This window comes from Trichomycterus rosablanca, chromosome 5 (assembly GCF_030014385.1).
Source record: "Trichomycterus rosablanca isolate fTriRos1 chromosome 5, fTriRos1.hap1, whole genome shotgun sequence".
Classification (NCBI taxonomy): Eukaryota; Metazoa; Chordata; class Actinopteri; order Siluriformes; family Trichomycteridae; genus Trichomycterus; species Trichomycterus rosablanca.
Window position 1 is genome coordinate 46,964,375 of NC_085992.1, and position 19,254 is coordinate 46,983,628.

General features: G+C 41.9%; 1 protein-coding gene across 3 annotated transcripts in view; it reads left to right on the forward strand.

Annotated features, from left to right (window-relative positions):
* Nucleotides 1-19,254, forward strand: part of inpp4b (inositol polyphosphate-4-phosphatase type II B) — a 422,536-nt gene that overhangs the window by 303,692 nt on the left and 99,590 nt on the right. For all 3 annotated transcript variants that reach the window (XM_062996233.1, XM_062996234.1, XM_062996232.1), the window contains one exon: nucleotides 5,382-5,512. In XM_062996233.1, the coding sequence (XP_062852303.1) occupies nucleotides 5,382-5,512 (131 nt within the window). The remainder of the gene's footprint in view (nucleotides 1-5,381; nucleotides 5,513-19,254) is intronic.

Genomic DNA, 19,254 nt, shown 5'->3' on the forward strand with positions numbered 1-19,254 from the left:
TTTTGATGAATGTAACTTGCTACTGAGGTCTAAATTTCCTTCGGGATTAAAGTATCTGTCTGTCTGTCTGTCTGTCTGTCTGTCTGTCTGTCTGTCTGTCTATCTATCTATCTATCTATCTATCTATCTATCTATCTATCTATCTATCTATCTATCTATCTATCTATCTATCTATCATGGATTTTTCAAGAAAAGAGCCACAATTCAGATCAGTCACTAAAAAACACTATAAATTGAATGATAGAATAAATGGAAGCTACAATACACTGCATCCTCTGTATTGTTTGGGAGTTTTCCAAACTTAGTTACTCAAGCACCTACAGTATATACTGGATGAGAAGTAATTATGACACTGTAAAGGAAGTGAGGAGAACTGTTTTTTTATATATTATTTAGGAAAACAAGAACGTGGAGCTCTGTAGAGGGAATAGGGAGTATTTGGGTGCGAGGATCTATCAAGCTGGAAAGAAGGGAATGATGGGTAAAATATATAGGGCAGTCAATTAGACGTTGGGAGGAGTTTCAGTTGTGTTCTTTCTCCCAAACCTTAATTATTCCATACTCTATACCTCCATTTAGTTTTATCATTTTCATTTTCATTGTCTTTTGAATGTAATTACAGACACACAAACACATCTAAAAATGTATAAAATCGGTTTTATAGTTCATTTCACAGTAACACCACAATAACTGATAAACTGTTTATTAAGAGGCAAAAAACAAACAAGCTGCTCAAGCTGCTTCAGCAGTTAAGAAAACTGAGGGACATGTTTACATCAGCATACAGCACACTGATCAGCCATAACATTAAAACCACCTCCTTGTTTCTGTACTCACTGTCCATTTTATCAGCTCCACTTACCATATACAAGCACTTTGTAGTTCTACAATTACTGACTGTAGTCCGTCTGTTTCTCTGCATGCTTTGTTAGTCCCCTTTCATGCTGTTCTTCAATGGTCAGGACCCCCACAGGACCACCACAGAGCAGTGTACACATCCTAGTACATATTTTGGGAGTTTTGGGGTAGATGTAAGAGACATAATATTTTAATAAGACGTCTAGCCATCACAAATTGGCCCTCGTCAAACTCGCTCAAATCCTCACACTCGCCCATTTTTCCTGCTTCTAACATCAACTTTAAAGATAAAATGTTCACTTGCTGCCTAATATATCCCACCTACTAACAGGTGCCGTGATGAAGAGATAATCATATTATTCACTTCACCTGTCAGTGGTCATAAGTACTATATGTATATATTATAGATACATATAGGTACAGAGAGGTATGAGGAATAACTCCCAAATTCTGCAAAATAAAAATCGACCCCTGATATAAATTACAATACATTACTTCACCTTCACACAAATGTATTGAAGCATTTATTTATTTATTTAATTTGTACCAGGTTTTCTATAATGTTCTGTTATAAAACTACAGTGTATCACAAAAGTGAGTACACCCCTCACATTTCTGCAAATATTTCATTATATCTTTTCATGGGACAACACTATAGACATGAAACTTGGATATAACTTAGAGTAGTCAGTGTACAACTTGTATAGCAGTGTAGATTTACTGTCTTCTGAAAATAACTCAACACACAGCCATTAATGTCTAAATGGCTGGCAACATATGTGAGTACACCCAACAGTGAACATGTCAAAATTGTGCTCAAAGTGTCAATATTTTGTGTGACCACCATTATTATCCAGCACTGCCTTAACCCTCCTGGGCATGGAATTCACCAGAGCTGCACAGGTTGCTACTGGAATCCTCTTCCACTCCTCCATGATGACATCACAGAGCTGGTGGATGTTAGACACCTTGAACTCCTCCACCTTCCACTTGAGGATGCGCCACAGGTGCTCAATTGGGTTTAGTCCATCACCTTTACCTTCAGCTTCCTCAGCAAGGCAGTTGTCATCATGTTTGGGGTCGTTATCCTGTTGGAAAACTGCCATGAGGCCCAGTTTTCGAAGGGAGGGGATCATGCTCTGTTTCAGAATGTCACAGTACATGTTGGAATTCATGTTTCCCTCAATGAACTGCAGCTCCCCAGTGCCAGCAACACTCATGCAGCCCAAGACCATGATGCTACCACCACCATACTTGACTGTAGGCAAGATACAGTTGTCTTGGTACTTCTCACCAGGGCGCCGCCACACATGCTGGACACCATCTGAGCCAAACAAGTTTATCTTGGTCTCGTCAGACCACAGGGCATTCCAGTAATCCATGTTCTTGGACTGCTTGTCTTCAGCAAACTGTTTGCTGGCTTTCTTGTGCGTCAGCTTCCTTCTGGGATGACGACCATGCAGACTGAGTTGATGCAGTGTGCGGCGTATGGTCTGAGCACTGACAGGCTGACCTCCCACATCTTCAACCTCTGCAGCAATGCTGGCAGCACTCATGTGTCTATTTTTTAAAGCCAACCTCTGGATATGACGCCGAACACGTGGACTCAACTTCTTTGCTCGACCCTGGCGAAGCCTGTTCCAAGTGGAACCTGTCCTGGAAAACCGCTGTATGACCTTGGCCACCATGCTGTAGCTCAGTTTCAGGGTGTTAGCAATCTTCTTATAGCCCAGGCCATCTTTGTGGAGAGCAACAATTCTATTTCTCACATCCTCAGAGAGTTCTTTGCCATGAGGTGCCATGTTGAATATCCAGTGTCCAGTATGAGAGAATTGTACCCAAAACACCAAATTTAACAGCCCTGCTCCCCATTTACACCTGGGACCTTGACACATGACACCAGGGAGGGACAACGACACATTTGGGCACAATTTGGACATGTTCACTGTGGGGTGTACTCACTTATGTTGCCAGCTATTTACACATTAATGGCTGTGTGTTGAGTTATTTTCAGAAGACAGTAAATCTACACTGCTATACAAGCTGTACACTGACTACTCTAAGTTATATCCAAGTTTCATGTCTATAGTGTTGTCCCATGAAAAGATATAATGAAATATTTGCAGAAATGTGAGGGGTGTACTCACTTTTGTGATACACTGTACTTCTGATTTATTTTCCAGTCTGATTAGAAACCATCGCTCCTTCAGATATGGGCGGGACTAAGCCGGATGGGGTCTCTCTCCCATGACTGGTGCAATTACGACCTCTGCTGGTTGATTGATGGCACCTGCACAGAGATGAGAAAAGAGTGCTCTCAGGGTGTGTGTCTCCGTACACAACGCTGAGCTGCACTGCACTCGTCAAAGTGTAGGTGATAAGATGCATACGGCATGCTGCCCACGTGTGGGGGGGCGTGGGTTAGCTTCATTCTCCTCAATCAGAGCAGGGATCGGCATTGGTGGAGAGGAAGCATGACGCAATCGGGCAATTGGACGCACTTAAAGGGAGAAAAAGGGGAGAAAATGCATAAAACAAAATATATATTTAAAAAAAGAAAAAAAAAGAAACCATCACTTGATTTGTTCAAGCCGTTTCCGATGAAAAATGTAAAAGTCCTGCAGGGTGTAACTGAGCTTTTTATGCTTACTTGCCGTATACTTAGCAGGAGCAAGAAGAAGGAAAAACATATAAATCATAATAACTGTTTCGCAAAATGCCGTCTTTTTAATAGCGTGCTTTTATTAGACGCGTGTATGTGCAGTTTTTGCAACAGGCTAAGTGAACAACGTCGTTTTGGATGCAGCCCAGCTAAGAAAGTGATGATTTCGGAGCATGTCGGGGCTCTCTGGTGCTGTCCGTTCGGCTAACAAATATTAAAAATATTCCTCCTCCGCTGACCAGTCTCTAATGACCTTTAGGAGTGCACACAGAATCACTGCAATTTACTGAATCACTGCCATTTATAATCCAGGGTGCACCGGGCTATAATGCGAACAGAAAGCTCAAGCAGTGGTGTAGATAAGCGACAGAGAGACAGGAAGTACAGAACATTTTCTCTGAAAGTGGCTAAAAGAGGATCGTCTGTACGTCACGCTAGTCTTATCAGCTCTGCAACTTAAAGCCTGAAATCTTCCATAAGTGCAAATAATCTCATGTGTGCTTTAGTAGATACCACTGTTATTATAATGTATTATTGTTTTTATAAAGAATCAGCAGCTTTCATGGTTTATTAATCATTTGAAGATGCTAATCCCATAGCCGAAGGTATTAAGGTCACGTGGAGACTCAGAGCCCAGATTTACATGAAAATGATTCATTGTTCTCTATGCAAATTTCCTCCACAATTAAAATATTCCTAAGCTTTGTATTAATGAGATGTAATAAAGGTCTTTTTTTTCCAAACAGTAGCATAACATAAAAGCAACTGTGTTAGCCAGATAAGCTTCCTATTACCTATGTAAATCAGAATGTAGCTCTGCCCCGCTGTTCGGGCCCTTTGGGCTCTTCCACAAAACATGAGCAGTATCACGCAGACTAATAAGGATGGAGGATTAGCTCTAAGGAAAATGCTTTTGTTCTGTTCCTGGAAGCCATTTGATTAAAAACTTGTGAAACGATTCATTTTGGGTATTAATTGTAAGTTGAAACATTAGCTTTTGGTTTTAAATGAATACACAAGAATATATATATATATTTACTGACCAGCCATAACATTAAAACCACCTCCTTGTTTCTACACTCACTATCCATTTTATCAGCTCCACCTACCATATAGAAGCACTTTGTAGTTCTACAATTACTGACTGTAGTCCATCTGTTTTTCTGCATGCTTTGTTAGCCCCCTTTCATGCTGTTCTTCAGAACCCTCACAGGACCACCACAGAGCAGGTATTATTTAGGTGGTGGATCATTCTCAGCACTGTAGTGACACTGACATGGTGGTGGTGTGTTAGTGTGTGTTGTGCTGGTATGAGTGGATCAGACACAGCAATGCTGATGGAGTTTTTAAACACCTCACTGTCACTGCTGGACTGAGAATAGTCCACCAACCAAAAACATCCAGCTAACAGCGCCCCGTGGGCAACGTCCTGTGACCACTGATGAAGGTCTAGAAGATGACCAACTCAAACAGCAGCAATAGATGAGCGATCGTCTCTGACTTTACATCTACAAGGTGGACCAACTAGGTAGGAGTGTCTCATAGAGTGGACAGTAGTATTTAAAAACTCCAGCAGTGCTGCTGTGTCTGATCCACTCATACCAGCACAACACACACTAACACACCACCACCAGTACAAAGACGTGCAAGTGAGGTGATTTGGAGATAATAAATTGTCCATGGCACAAAATTGTGTTTGATATTAAACTGATGAATCTTGTGTAACTTTCTGTCCTGTCATTAATGGAACCAAAGTGTGTAAAACATGACGGTAAAATCCTAAATATTTAAAAATAAATAGGTGTTTAGTGACTGATTGAAAATGGCCATTGAAGTGAACAAAGTGTGTTGTGTTGGTCAGGATCCAGGAGCTGCATGATCTTGGTGAGCTGTCTCCACACTGGGACAACCTGAGGAGAGATGTGATTGCTCGCTACAGCCACATCATTAAAACCTACCAGGAGACCCTCACTGAACTCGAGAAGCTCACCGGTAAGGATTCACATTCACATTCTGATCTCTGTTTTACTGTCTGTGGTTCTGTCTGTCCAGTCATCTGTCTTTATTTATTACTGATCATCAAACTTAAGCTTCGACTTCTAGCTGAATTATATTTCATTTCTTTATACATTTTTACTAACAGATTCATCCTGGTGAGGGTCACAATGGTCTGGCATCTGGAATCACTGCCAAGAATAGATCCTAGATATTGCTATAATCTGTTAAAAAAATCACACACACACACACACACACACACACACACACACACATACACATACACACTTGCTTATTTAGCTTAAAAGAGTAACTCACAAATCCACAAAAACACACAAACATAGAAGAATTTTATTTAATCTGATTTCTTTTAAACTTTTGTCATGAGTTTTCCCATCAGGCTTTGTGCTGAACTTCAGTCTGTGTTGGTTAGAGAAGAAAAGCTTTCACTGCATGCTTGTCCATTCCTGGTTGACAGATGGTTGACAAATAATTGTGGCTCTGAGTGGGCAGACGTGCTAAATTAATTCTTGTACAAACATGTAAAACGACTGCTGGAGTTAGTGTCAGAAAAAGTAAAAGCTGAATTATATAGGACTAATTTAATATTGTGATGTGGTAGCACTTGATGACCTCAAAAGTGTTATTTATTTATTTTATTGTATGTTTTGGGGGGTGGGGTGGGGTTGGATGGGAATGGGGCTTAAGTGTTCACCCTTTTTTTCTTTTTTAAATCCAATAGCTTTTCAAAATAAAAAAACCCACAATAATATTTACGACAGCTGTCTTAAATGTGGCCGAAATGTATTTCCACCTGTTGCAAAGTGACACTTGTGGAAAAAACTAATTGTTTTTGTTTTATAACATTATAATGTTAATTTCTGTTTATAGAATAGAAACAGTTTGTGCTATTAAGAAAACAAAACAGGCAGGAAATACCTTAAACAATAAGCAAAAAATAACAATATGAATACTAAGAACAAGGTGCTCAGGTGGCACAGCGGTCCTTTACGTTTGTCCACCACCTCTGAGATCCGGGATTTGAATCTCGGGGGTGCTATCGGCCTCCTGTGCATTTACACAGACTTGATCTGACAGAATAGTGGTGAAGCCCTGCACAAAATTGGTGCCCTATTTCTGCCCTGTGCCCAGTGTTTCATTGTGAAACCGGACCTGCTGCAACCTTGACCAGGATAAAGCCTTGATTTAAAAAAAAGACTGGCAAACTGACATGATTCACCTTGTCCATGTCTAAGTGGGTTTTCTAGGGGTACCCTAGCTTCCCACCTCCCAAAAACATGTGTAAGGGATCATTCAGAAAAACCGTTCCTGCGCCAGCTGTGCCGTTGTTTTCTATGGAGTGTGGCACTTTTGCAGTGTTGGGCTCACTCACTCATTTTTGTGCTTGTCACTGCATTCACCTGATTGAACTTTGACCCAGTTTGCCTCTGACCTTTTCAAAGCGCCTGCAATAAGACGAACTGTTACAACGCGGTAAAAATGACTCAAACTCGACTCGTACCAATGCTTAATGTATAAAAAGCTTAAAATAAAGCAACATGACTTATTGTATTAAAACAACGAGTGAGGAATTTAATTAGTGGAGAGAACTTATGAGCAGTAATAATTGAGAGAGGTCGCCTCTCATGTGAATGTGCCCTAAGATCAATTCTCCATTCCAAATTGTTCCTGAGTGAGTGAGTGATTGTTTGCATGTGATGCCCAGTGATAGACTGGTTCCCTAAACAGGGTGTACTTTCCCTTTTCATCCATTGTTTATAATCTGGTGGCATCAGACCCATTATTACCCTAACCAGGATAGTGCAGTTAGAGAAAATAAATAAATGAATAAATAAATTCTATGTATGTTGCATCTTGACCATACAGCTTGTAAATACAAACACAAATTAAAATAAGGACAAAATTAAGCTACAACAAACTCAAAATAAATCCCCTATTAACATTTATATGAGCTATTATTGTTTGTAAATGTTCATCTGTACTGTTCAGCTCATTGTGCAGTTAAAGAGAATAACGGCTGAAGGTGCAGGAAGACAAGCACCGTCATCAAACAGGACTTGCTTTATTGGTGGCATCTATTAGTGCTCGTCAGGCTGCCAAAATATTAGCATAAAGGCAACGGCAGGTCCAAAATGTACCTGCTAGTGTCACATTCTTCTTCATAATCTGTCCAAAGTCTGTTCTGCAAAATTAAATTAGAGTTAAATTAGGGTTAAATTATCCAGTCCAGGCACCCAGGTGGCGGAGCGGGATAATCCACTAGCACACCAGCGTTGAGATTCTGAACTCCCGAGTTTGAACCTCGGCTCTGCTAACTGTCGGCTGGGCGCCCTCTAGTGGGCATAATTGGCAATGCCTGCAGCAGACAAAACTGGCCATTTAAAATCTGCCGGGAGGACAAAAGACCGGACTAATGTGGGTGGGGTCTTCTACTCTGTGTAAGGACCTTGGTTAGTAGCCCGAGGTGCCTGTACAGGAAGTGGAGCAGCGTGGAGGTCAGGGCGTGGCTCTCCTCGCTAAAATACTGGCCTCATGCGTGAATTCACCAAATGTATAGGCGAATAAGAAGGGTTCGGTGGACTACGTACACGTCTAAGGGAGCGTGAGGCAGGTGAATATCCCCTCCGCGGACACGACAAAGTCTCCAGCAGCTGAAGACGAATTGACTTCGCTGAATTGGAAGAAAAGGGAAAAAATGCATTATAATAATTAAACAATTAGTTTATTACGCTATTTGATACTAATAGTTAAACAGTTTGCTAAAGCTGAGAGGACTGTTAGCATTACGAAGCAACTGGTGGTCAGCTGAGTAAAACCAGTACAGTGAAATAAACTACTTGATCTGAACCACCTGTTATATAAATAAAAACGTAAAGCTAATACGTGACACTTTATTGGCTACATGTGCTGGTTCCTGTTTTTGGATTCATCTCTACGAGCGTCTGTGTGCAGCTCCTCACAGTTTCTATTGAATATGTGATGTTGTAGCCATAGCAACTAAGTTTGGACCAGGCAGAAAGGATAAAAGCGAGGGGTCGGTGTGAATCAGACTTGTGGGGACTGTTTACTTTCTGATCCTGCTGTTGGCGATGACGGAGATCGCAGATTGCAGATTGTAGCCTTGGCACATTGCAGTTTGCCCAGTTTAATACTCCAAACACACACACACACACACACACACACACACGCGGATGTGTGATATTTGTCATTTGGTAAATACACACGATCTTTTATATGTACAAAACATTTTAATACATTTTCTTTTCTTTCCTTTTTCACACCCCGTCTCTGATCTTCCTTATTTCTTTTCTTCCTTACTTCTCTCTCTTTCCTTCCGTTCTTCCTTTTTTCCTTCCTTCCCTTCCTTCATCTCTCCTTTTCTCCTTTCTTTCCTTCCTCCCTTCTTTCCTTTATTCATTCCTTCTCTCCTTCCTTCTTCTCTCCTTCCTTCTTTCCTTCCTTCCTACTTTTTGTTCCTTTTCCCCTTGCTTCCTTCTTCCCTTCCTTCTTCCTTCCTTCCTTCCTTCCTTTATTCCTTCCTTCCTTCCTTCCTGCTCTCCTTCCTTCCCTTTCTTCTTTGTTTCATTTTCTCCTTCCTTCCTTCCTTCTTTCTTTCCTTCCTTCCTACTTTTTGTTTCTTTTCCCCTTCCTTCCTTCTTCCCTTCTTTCTTTCTTTCTTTCTTTCCTTTTCTCCTTTTCTCCTTCCTTCCTTCTTTTTTTCCTTCCTTCCTTCCTTCTCTCCTTCCTTCCTTCTCTCCTTCCTTCCTTCCTTCCTTCCTTCCTTCTTTCTCTCCTTTCTTCTCTCCTTCCTTCCTTCTCTCCTTCCTTCCTTCATGCCTTTCCTTCCTTTTTTCTTTCATTTTCTCCTTCCTTCTCTCTTTCCTTTTCTCCTTCCTTCCTTCCTTCCTTCCTTCTTTTCTTCCTTCTTCTCTCCTTTCTTCCTTATTTTCCTTCCTTCTTTTCTTTTCCTTATTTCTTTCTTTTCTATCCTTTATTACCCCTCTTCATGTCTCTGATCTGTCTGTCTGACTGTCCATCCATTCATGGAGTTAAATGAGTGTTTGTTAGGTCTGTTTGTTAGGTCTGCCTTGTAACTGACAGTCTAATTTATCCCAACAGTGGTCAGTGGGGTTGCGGTCAGGGCTCTGTAGAGGTTGCTGGAGTTTGTCCAGATCAATCAGTCTTACAGACAGTCTTTGCTAGAACAGGAATAAGACTTTTCTCGAACGGTTGCAAATAAGTTGGAAGCGTTTCCTTTTTACCATTAATTTCATAAATCTGTTAGCAGTGAATGTGTGTCCACATACTTTCGACCATGTATAGTAAAGCTATAATGTTAAATAAATAACAAAATATCATTTAGCGCTAATGAAGTCTTTTTCACACCTACGCTCACACAGGAAGAAAGCATCACCCCACCCCACCCCACCCCACCGTCCCCGCTGCTCACTCTGAGACCTTAAATAGTCATTGATGTTTTTGCCCTTCTAATCAGATCTGCCAGCCAAAAAGCTGATCTGCCCAATCGATCGGTGCTGGGATCCAGGCGGATGAGCTCAGGTGGCCCGGTGTTATTTTGCTGCATGACTGATGGAGCTCAGTGTCGTGCGTTATGGCAGCCTGCTGCCCCGACCGCTAATCTGCTTTACTGTAAATCAGAAAAGCCTCGCTTCATCCCGCTTTACCTCCACCTCCACCTCTACCTCCACCTCAGCTTTTCTGCTTCTGAATTAAAACACACACATTTCCAGTCACAGTCAGGGAACCAAATATAATTCTGCTAATGCAAAACGCTGACCTGACCTGAGACTATTTATTAACACCTAACAATATTAGCATCAGGTACTGGGAGGTATTTTGGGACAGAGACCTGGTACTGAAAGCGCCGCTTCACCACAGGATTGACGAAGTGTCGTTCCAAATGCTTCAGCTGCCTGAAAACCTGTGTGATTTTTAATTCATCCATTCATTTGTTCATTTATTAAAGCTTCAAGCACCGAAGACACACACCAATCTGGCATAACATTAGGACCACCTTCCTAATATTGTGTTGGTCCCCCCTTTTGCTGCCAAAACAGCCCTGACCTGTCGAGGCATGGACTCCACTAGACCCCAGAAGGTGTGCTGTGCTTTCTGGCACCAGATCCTTTAATTCCTGTAAGTTGTGAGGTGGGGCCTCCATGGGTCGGACTTGTTTGTCCAGCACGTCCCACAGATGCTCGATTGGATTGAGATCTGGGGAATTTGGAGGCCAAGTCAACACCTCAAACTGGTCAATCGTCCAATCAGATTGCGGGAAGTATTTGATCCCCACACAGACCAAACCTTAAGTGATTTTGACATGATTCAACAGATACTTAGCTACAGCCCTGCTACAGTCGTGCTGCTTAGGCACTTGAGCTCAGCCTAACTGGCCTAATGGTGGCGCTATTGCATAGCATAGTGTCTAATTTCAAGGTTTATATTTGCTATTCCATATGAGGTAAATACAAAGGTCTTTTTTCCCTGATTACTTGTCTCACATTCTTGTCTAGCTCCGCCCACTTAAATATCTTTCACCCATTCACTGTCTTAACCGCTTATCCGTTTAGGGTCGTGGGCGGGTGCTGGAGCCTATCCCAGCTTTTCAATGGGCGCAAGGCACATAGTAACACCCTGGAGGGGGTGCCAGTCCATCGCAGGGCAGCCACACACACACACACACACATATACACACACTCATTCACCTATAGGGCAATTCAGTGTCTCCAATTAACCTGACTGCAGGTTTTTGGACTGTGGGAGGAAACCGGAGCTCCCGGAGGAAACCCACGCAGACACGGAGAGAACATGCAAACTCCACACAGAAAGGACCCGGTGAGGTGACAGTGCTACCCACTGAGCCACCGTGCCACCCCCACCTAGATATATTGATCTAATTTGCATAATATGCGAAATCACACTCATTTATGAACACAATCTAGTCTCTGGATTTCCACCCCACATACACAAATGTGGTTTTCACCATTTACATCAAAATAACCATGAGCACTTAATGTGTAATGTGGAGGGTTTAGATCAAGTAGTACATACGCTGCATGGCAAGAAGTATGTGGACACCACTTCTGATCACAGAGCTCTGGGGTTTTAGCCACATCTGTTGCTAACAGGTTTATGTAATCAATTATGTAAAATACATGCTTTTAAATGTGTGCCAACAGCTCCAGCATGACTGAAGCAAAGCCCATAAGGATGTAGTTTGATGATGTTGAACATCTTGGGGATGAACTAGAAGTCTGTTTCAAGCTAGATCTTCTTGTGTAACATCAGTGCTTGAGCCTTCCTCAAATAATGACGCTGCTATTTGGAACAAGTCCATATTATTGGCCGCCATAGTTTTAAAACAGGACGTCCAACAAGCTCAAGGTCAGGTGTTCACATATAAAGTGGCCCTGTAAGCAAGTGGTCCTTCTCCCCCTCCCACTTACACTTATAATTATTGTTTAAAATGCTGTAATTTCTATACGGTATTGTTGCCAGATGCCAATCAAAAACATGGGTGGAGCAAATCCTTTGCTGGCATGCTGTTCCAGGAAGGTGATCCTTCACCAATAAGAGTCTAATTTGATGTCCTTTAGTGATCTTCTGCCAGAATTGTTATGTATTAATGGATTAATCTAGTCATCTTTACTGTAGTAACAACTTCATCATTATCAGCATTAGGGCTGAGCAATATGACTAAAAAACACATATCTCAATATGCTTTTGAGAAGTGGCGATATACGAGACGATACGATATAATGTAAACTTAAAGTACAGTGGCAGAGCACTGCCCATATTTTAGCTTATTTGGTTTACAAGTTATCTTAAAAAACACAAAACAATGTAGTTCTGATCAATTCAGACTGATTTACAGTGTTTATATTTTGTATTATTACACGGCTCTATTTGTATTCATATTGACAATATTTATATCAAACAAACCAGCAGAATCTCACAATCACATTTCTGCTGTCCGTTTTACTTCAAATAAATTCGATTAAATCCCGAAAAAGTTCAATATTTGATAATGCTTTGCTATGATTGCAAAATGAAAGCGCACGTTAAACAACAGCACCGCGACCCAGATCAACTACACACCAACATAAAATCATAACCGCTGCTTACCTGAGCTTCTCTTACTCAAATTGCGAATCAAATTTATTTCCGTGTGTTGTTCCATTACGGATCAAATCAGCTTGTTTTCCTTCTTGAAGGCCACCTTACATGTTTCCAGAATATTTCCAGAATATATTAATACATTTTCAACTGTGTTTATTCACCTATAAGGTAAAAATCAGAAACCAATCAAGAGAGAGATTGAAATTCCGTCCAAAATCTGAATTCGGAAGCTCTGATTGGTTTATACATCTGTTTTTCAAGGCTAGAACCACGAATGAATCTCTTTTACAAATGAACTGATTCACTTGTGTGAGCAAAACGAATGAATCTTTACCATAGATAAGAGCACAGCTCCCTGATTCGATTCCAATGAATAATACGTTTGAAAAGAGTCGTTTCTGACTCTTTACTCAGTGATTCAGTTTGCACGTGTGTGCGTGCAGGTGCCCACCCGCTCATGCGCTAGAGAAAGCGTTATGTGCAGCTCTTGTTCTCTGTTTTAAATGTTCTTAAATGGTAACCTGTGTATCCTAGACATACTCGATATATCGAATATGGCCATTTTTATCATTGTGTAAAAAGTAATATCGAATATATCGGTTTTTGCAATATACCGCCCAGCCCTAATCAGCATTGAATTGGGTCTTGAATCTATTGTTGTTATGCTCTAGATAAATTAGAAATATAGGCTAGACAGAATTCATACACACTCGTATACACTGACAAAGTAGCCAATGCGTAATGGCATGTTAAAGTCTGAGGAGACTGGAGTACCTAACAGCATCCCCCAGGACACTTGTAAAACTGCTTACAGTTACTCAAACCATGGTTAGCCTGTGCTAACTCGTCCCTTATCCTCTCTTTTAACAATTTATCAGCTCATGGCATGTTCATTAGCATAATGCTTCTATCTGAACAGGCATTGCAATGTCGGGAAAGCATTGTCTCTGCAGAGATGAGCCAGGAATGAGGTCTGGGGCTTACTGTTAGGTTTTTCAATATCCCACAGAGTACAATTAGCTTTCATAAGTGTCTTGTCAGAAATGTGTTTTGGATTGTTGCTCACTGGGCAGTTTGGAATTTTTTTTTTTTTCATTTTCTCCGAAATGTTCCCCCAATTTTCTCCTTTAATGTAGTTGTATTCAATTACCCAGGTTGCTTTACGCTTTACCTCTACCAATACAACCCTCCACTGCTGACTGAGGAGCTTTGCAACTGACACACGCCCACTCTGACGTGTGCAATACAGACTGACTTTTTTCACCTGCACGAGGTGAGTTCATATGCGGATCAGCCCTGTGCACGGAGAGCCACACCCTGATCAGCATTTTTCTCCAGCTCTGCACAGGCACCATCAATCAGCGATCAAACAGAGGTCGTAATTGCACCAGTTATGAGGAACGCTGGTCCGGCTCATCCCAACCTGAACAATAGCCGCCCATGTAGCCGGATGGCAGAGCTGAGATTCGATACGATGTATTCGAAATCCCAGCTCTGGTGTGCTAGCGTATTTTACCTCTGTGCCACCTGAGCGCCAGTTTGGAATTTTTTAATACAAGTTTTTTTATTAATAAAAATATTAAGTTATATTAGTTACTAGTATTTTTTAATAATATTTTATTTTGGCCAAGAAACAAAATACATGCAAACACAAAACATACAGTAGATATGGAAGGGGCTTTAACACCTCACATCATCCCAGAGTGCTGCTTTTATAGCATTAGCAAGTATTAACCCCCAGTTAAACATCAGTTTAGACCTTGTTTCTAAACAGCTTGGTCAGTTAAGCTAAAAAGTCTAATGTCTAAATATGAACACGTGCCACTCAGGTGGCGCAGCAGTAAAAACACACGCTGCAACCAGGCTGGGATCTCGAATATATCGTATCAAATCTCAGCTCTGCCTTGCCGGCTGAAGGCTAAGCGGCCACATGAACAAGGATTGGCCAGTTGTTCAGGTGGGTGGGACTAAGCCGGATATGGGTCTCTCTCTGTCAGACTGGTGCAATTATGACCTCTGCTGGCTGATCAGAGGCGCCTGCACAAAGATGAGGAAGGAGTGCTCTTAGGGTGTGTCTCTCCGTACACAACGCTAGGTGGCACAACACTCGTCAATGTGTGGGTGATAAGATGCATGCGGCTTGCTGCCCACATGTCGGAGGGGTCGGAGGGGTCATGGGTTAGCTTCGATCTCCTCGGTCAGAGCAGGGATCGGCATAGGCAGAGAGGAAGCGTGATGCAATCGGGCAATTGGACACGCTAAAGGAAGAAAAAGGGGAGAAAATGCATAAACTAAAAATAAAATAAATAAATAAATAAATATGAACACGTGAATGTCTTTAAAACGACCACAAATGTGGTGCCACTGTTCTTGCTTGGCGCTCAATAGATGTTTGGCCGTGTCTGAGGCAGTGAAGACCAGATATCACCTTCCTGCAGCTTTAACTTTGTCTCTTAGTTCTGGTGTAAAAACTGGCATGATGTGGAAGGAAAACTGAGAGAGTACCATCGTCCCCAGTACAAACTGAGACACTAAAACTATGCTGGCTGAGGACACATGTGCTCACCTGTGGCACTAAAATGCCCAGAAAAATTCTATTCTTGGCCGCTCAGGTGGAGCAGCAGTAAAACGCACTATCACACCAGAGCTGACATTTTGAACTAGTCAGTTCGAAACTCAGCTCTGCCATCCGACTGGGCTGAGTGGCTACATGAACAACGATTGGCTGTTGTCCATACAGGGTGGGTAGGCGGATAGGGACTCCTCATAACTGATGCAATTACGACCTCTGCTGGCTGATTGATGGTCCCTGCACTGGAACAAGGGATAATGCATTGATCAGGGTGTGGCTCCCCGTACACAAAGCTTATCCACATCTGAACCCACCTTGTACAGGTGAAACGATGCAGTCAGCTACTGCACACGTGTCGGAGGGGCCATGTGTCAGTGGAGATCAGCATGGGTAGAGAGGAAGCGTAATGCAATCGGGTGATTTGATACGACTAAATTGGGAGAAAAATTAGGAGGAATTCAATTTTTTTATCCAACAAAATGTTGTATATTCTGTAAACTTTGTTTATTGAGGAGCACTGAACGCAAAATTTAACTGTACTCTCAAATCTACGATTGAGAAATTGTTGTTAGTAGCCTGAAGTCAAGTCAGATTTATTTGTATCGCTGCAATTTCCTTCGGGATCAATAAAGTGTTATCTTATCTATCTTATCTTATCTTATTATAATATGCATTTGTCTGAAATTAACTTTACAGTTTCCAGGACCAAAAAAATTCTGTACAACCTTCTACAGATCATGTAACTAGTGGTGGGCGGATTGATCCAAATATCAATATTATAGATACCAACATTGGATGGATACTAGTGTGATGGGATAGATACTTTAGTTTCACTTTTTCTCCGCTACATTCAGCACGTCTCTCCCGTTTCGTTAGAAAGTAAAGACCATGTCTGTACAGACTCACTCCTCTCACATCTTACATGCACACCTGACTCCTCCCCTCCTGCTCTGCCTGTGGTACAGTCACGCTGTTATGTTGTTAAAATCCTAACAGACATCAGTACGTTGGTAGGCATTGGAAGATTGTAAGTTTTTGAATACTTTGCTTTGCAGATACAGAAATTGGGGCGATTTTATGAAAATAATAGTGTAAACTATCTGTACATAAAGTACGGACGCACCTTACGCACATTGCTTACCCTATGCAAATGAATCAGAGCATGTAGTGAGGCTCTTATTCTGTGTTTTGGTGAATGAGAGCTCTTTTCTTTTGACTTTGTGCTTATAAATATAAACAGAATAGCATCGATTTTTTGTTTTAAATTAACAAGGACACATGTATTCGGTCACTATTAAAAATTTACAAATTTATTCACCTTGCAAACACAACTACGTGGTATATGTTAGCCTCTTTGTGGTGATACGCCATGATGGTAACGTTGTGAGAAAGTAAAGCACCAGAAACAAGAAATCTGAGCTTTAAACAACTGAATTTATTTACAACCCTACTGAGAGCAGCTACTTACAAAAATGTATGTATTACAATAATACACTTAAATGTCATGAAAATTCATTCAGATTTAGCAATTTGATGATGCGTCTACCTTAATTATTAAAAAGTATCGGTATCGGATCGATATCGGCGATACTGGCCCTGTATTTACTTGGTATCGGATCGATACCAAATTTTGCAGTATCGCACACCACTACATGTAACACTGAATCCTGCTGCCATTTTTTGTAAATTGTGAAAAATATGGAGCTTTTATTTTTTAATCCCTTCTGATCACCACCCTGACTCCGGTGTTTATTAAACAGCCAGCAAAACCTACAATCTCTCAGTATTTTGAAAAAACCTGAATGCTTAGAAATGAGTTTTGGCTGTTATTCAGAAGCACTTGGCTGGCCTTGCTGCTTTCCATTAGCTTATCCTTGAAATTCTTCTGAAGTGTTAAATTTAAACCATTTCAATCATAAAAGAGCAGCTCTGCATCTCTTCCCTCATTAAAACAACCATGATTTAATTTTACTAATATTCATTTGGGCTGCATGGTGGCTCATGGGCGGCACTGGTGCCTCACAGCAAGACGGTCCTGGGTACAATTCCCTGGTGGTGCGGTCCGGGTCATTTTTTATGTGGAGTTTGCATGTTCTCCCCATGTCTGTATGGGAATAAAACCTATAAGTGAGGTGAACTGGAGATACAAAATTGGCCATGATGTTGTTTGACACTAAACCTGAACTGTGGAATCATAGGTAACCTGTATCATGGGTAACCACTTGTCAAACGCACTGGTCATGGGTTCGATTCCCAGGTGGAGCTGCCCAGGTCCTTTCTGTGTAGAGCTTGCATGTTCTCCCTGAGTCTGCGTGGGTTTCCTCAAGGTGTGCCGGTTTCCTCCCACAGTCCAAAGACGTTCAGGTGAGGTGAATTGGAGATAAAGTTAAAGTCTATTACAGGACTAGTAAGGTTAAAGTCTAGCACAGGACTACTAAAGTTAAAGTCTAGTGCAGGACTATTACAAGTACTATTACATATTTCAGTGGAGGTAAAGTCTAGTACAAAACAAGTGCAAGTACTATTACAAGGCTCATTACAAGACTAGTACAATTACTAGTACAAGTCTCATTAGAGATAACGTGCAGTACAAGACTGGTACAGGTAGTACAAGTCTCATTGGAGATAAAGTCTAGTACTAGACTACACATGCACTGGATTGTTGTCGCTCAAACAGCATGCAGCATCCACACACTTATACAAACACTGTGGGCAGAGTCTCAGACACTGTTAGAACCAAAACAAGCTCAGTTTGCTGTGGAAGCTCATGTATCCACACTCACAGCTACAGAGCTACAATAAAGAAGTTTTCCCTCTCAGTACATTGATCACCGCTGTGTGCACCGCCGGCTAGCTGTGGGTAGAGCCGAAGCCCCGGAGCGGCCCGTGTGCCTCTGCAGATCCCGGCTTCCTGTTGTTCAGGCAGCAGAGCGAGGCAGGACTGAGAGTAGAGCTTTCCGGCCGTTTGATGAAGGCCTCCTGGGGCTGCCCTGCTGAGCCAGACACGTGCAATGTGCACCACAATCTGGATCCTACACTGTGTTCTGCAGCACTGCGAGAGGAGGGGTGAATAAAATGTTAAATAATGAGAGTACACACAGCGTGCAGGTGTTTCTCTGCCCGAAAACCTGTGTTTATCCCTGCAGCCGAGAGTACAAGGTCAGAATAGCCGGGGTTCCCCTCCCCCTGCCCTCACGAGCACCTGGACGCACAGATGGAGGCCGTGATGCCGCTAATGCCTCTGTGGCGGCTCCATTAGCCTGTGTGAGATCCCACGAGGGAGGGAAAAGACACGGGTCACGAGAGTGGCGGCACTGCCACGCAACACCAACCGTTCACCCAGGAACTTCCCTTCTGCTGCTGACACTCAGCAGATGTGTAATGTGGAGAGTTCAGATCAAGTCGTACGTGCTTGGCAAGAAGTATGTGGACAACACTTCTGATGACTGAGCTCTGGGGTTTTAGCCACATTTACATTTTTGACATTTAGCAGACGATTTTAGCCAAAGCGACTTACAATATTGTAACAGTATATTGTCTTAGCAATTGAGGGTTAAGGGCCTTGCTCAAGGGCCCAACAGTAACAACCTGGCAGTTGGGGGGGCTTAAACCAGCAGCCTCTTAGTTACTAGTCCAGTACCTTAACTGCTAGGCTATCAAAATAACCATAAACACTTAATGTGTAATGTGCAGGGTTCAGATCAAGCAGTATCTACACTGCATGGCAAGAAGTATGTGGACTTCTGATGACTGAGCTCTGGGGTTTTAGCCACATCCATTGCTAACAGGTTTATGCAATCAATTATGTACAATACATGCTTTGTAATGTGTGCCAACAGCTCCAGCATGACTGAAGCAAAGCCCATAAAGACATAGTTTGAAGATGTTGAACATCTTGGGGATGAACTGGAAGTCTGTTTCAGGCTGGATCTTCTTGTTTAACATCAGTGCTTGAGCCTTCCTTGAATAATGACGCTGTTATATGGAACAACTCCATATTATTGGC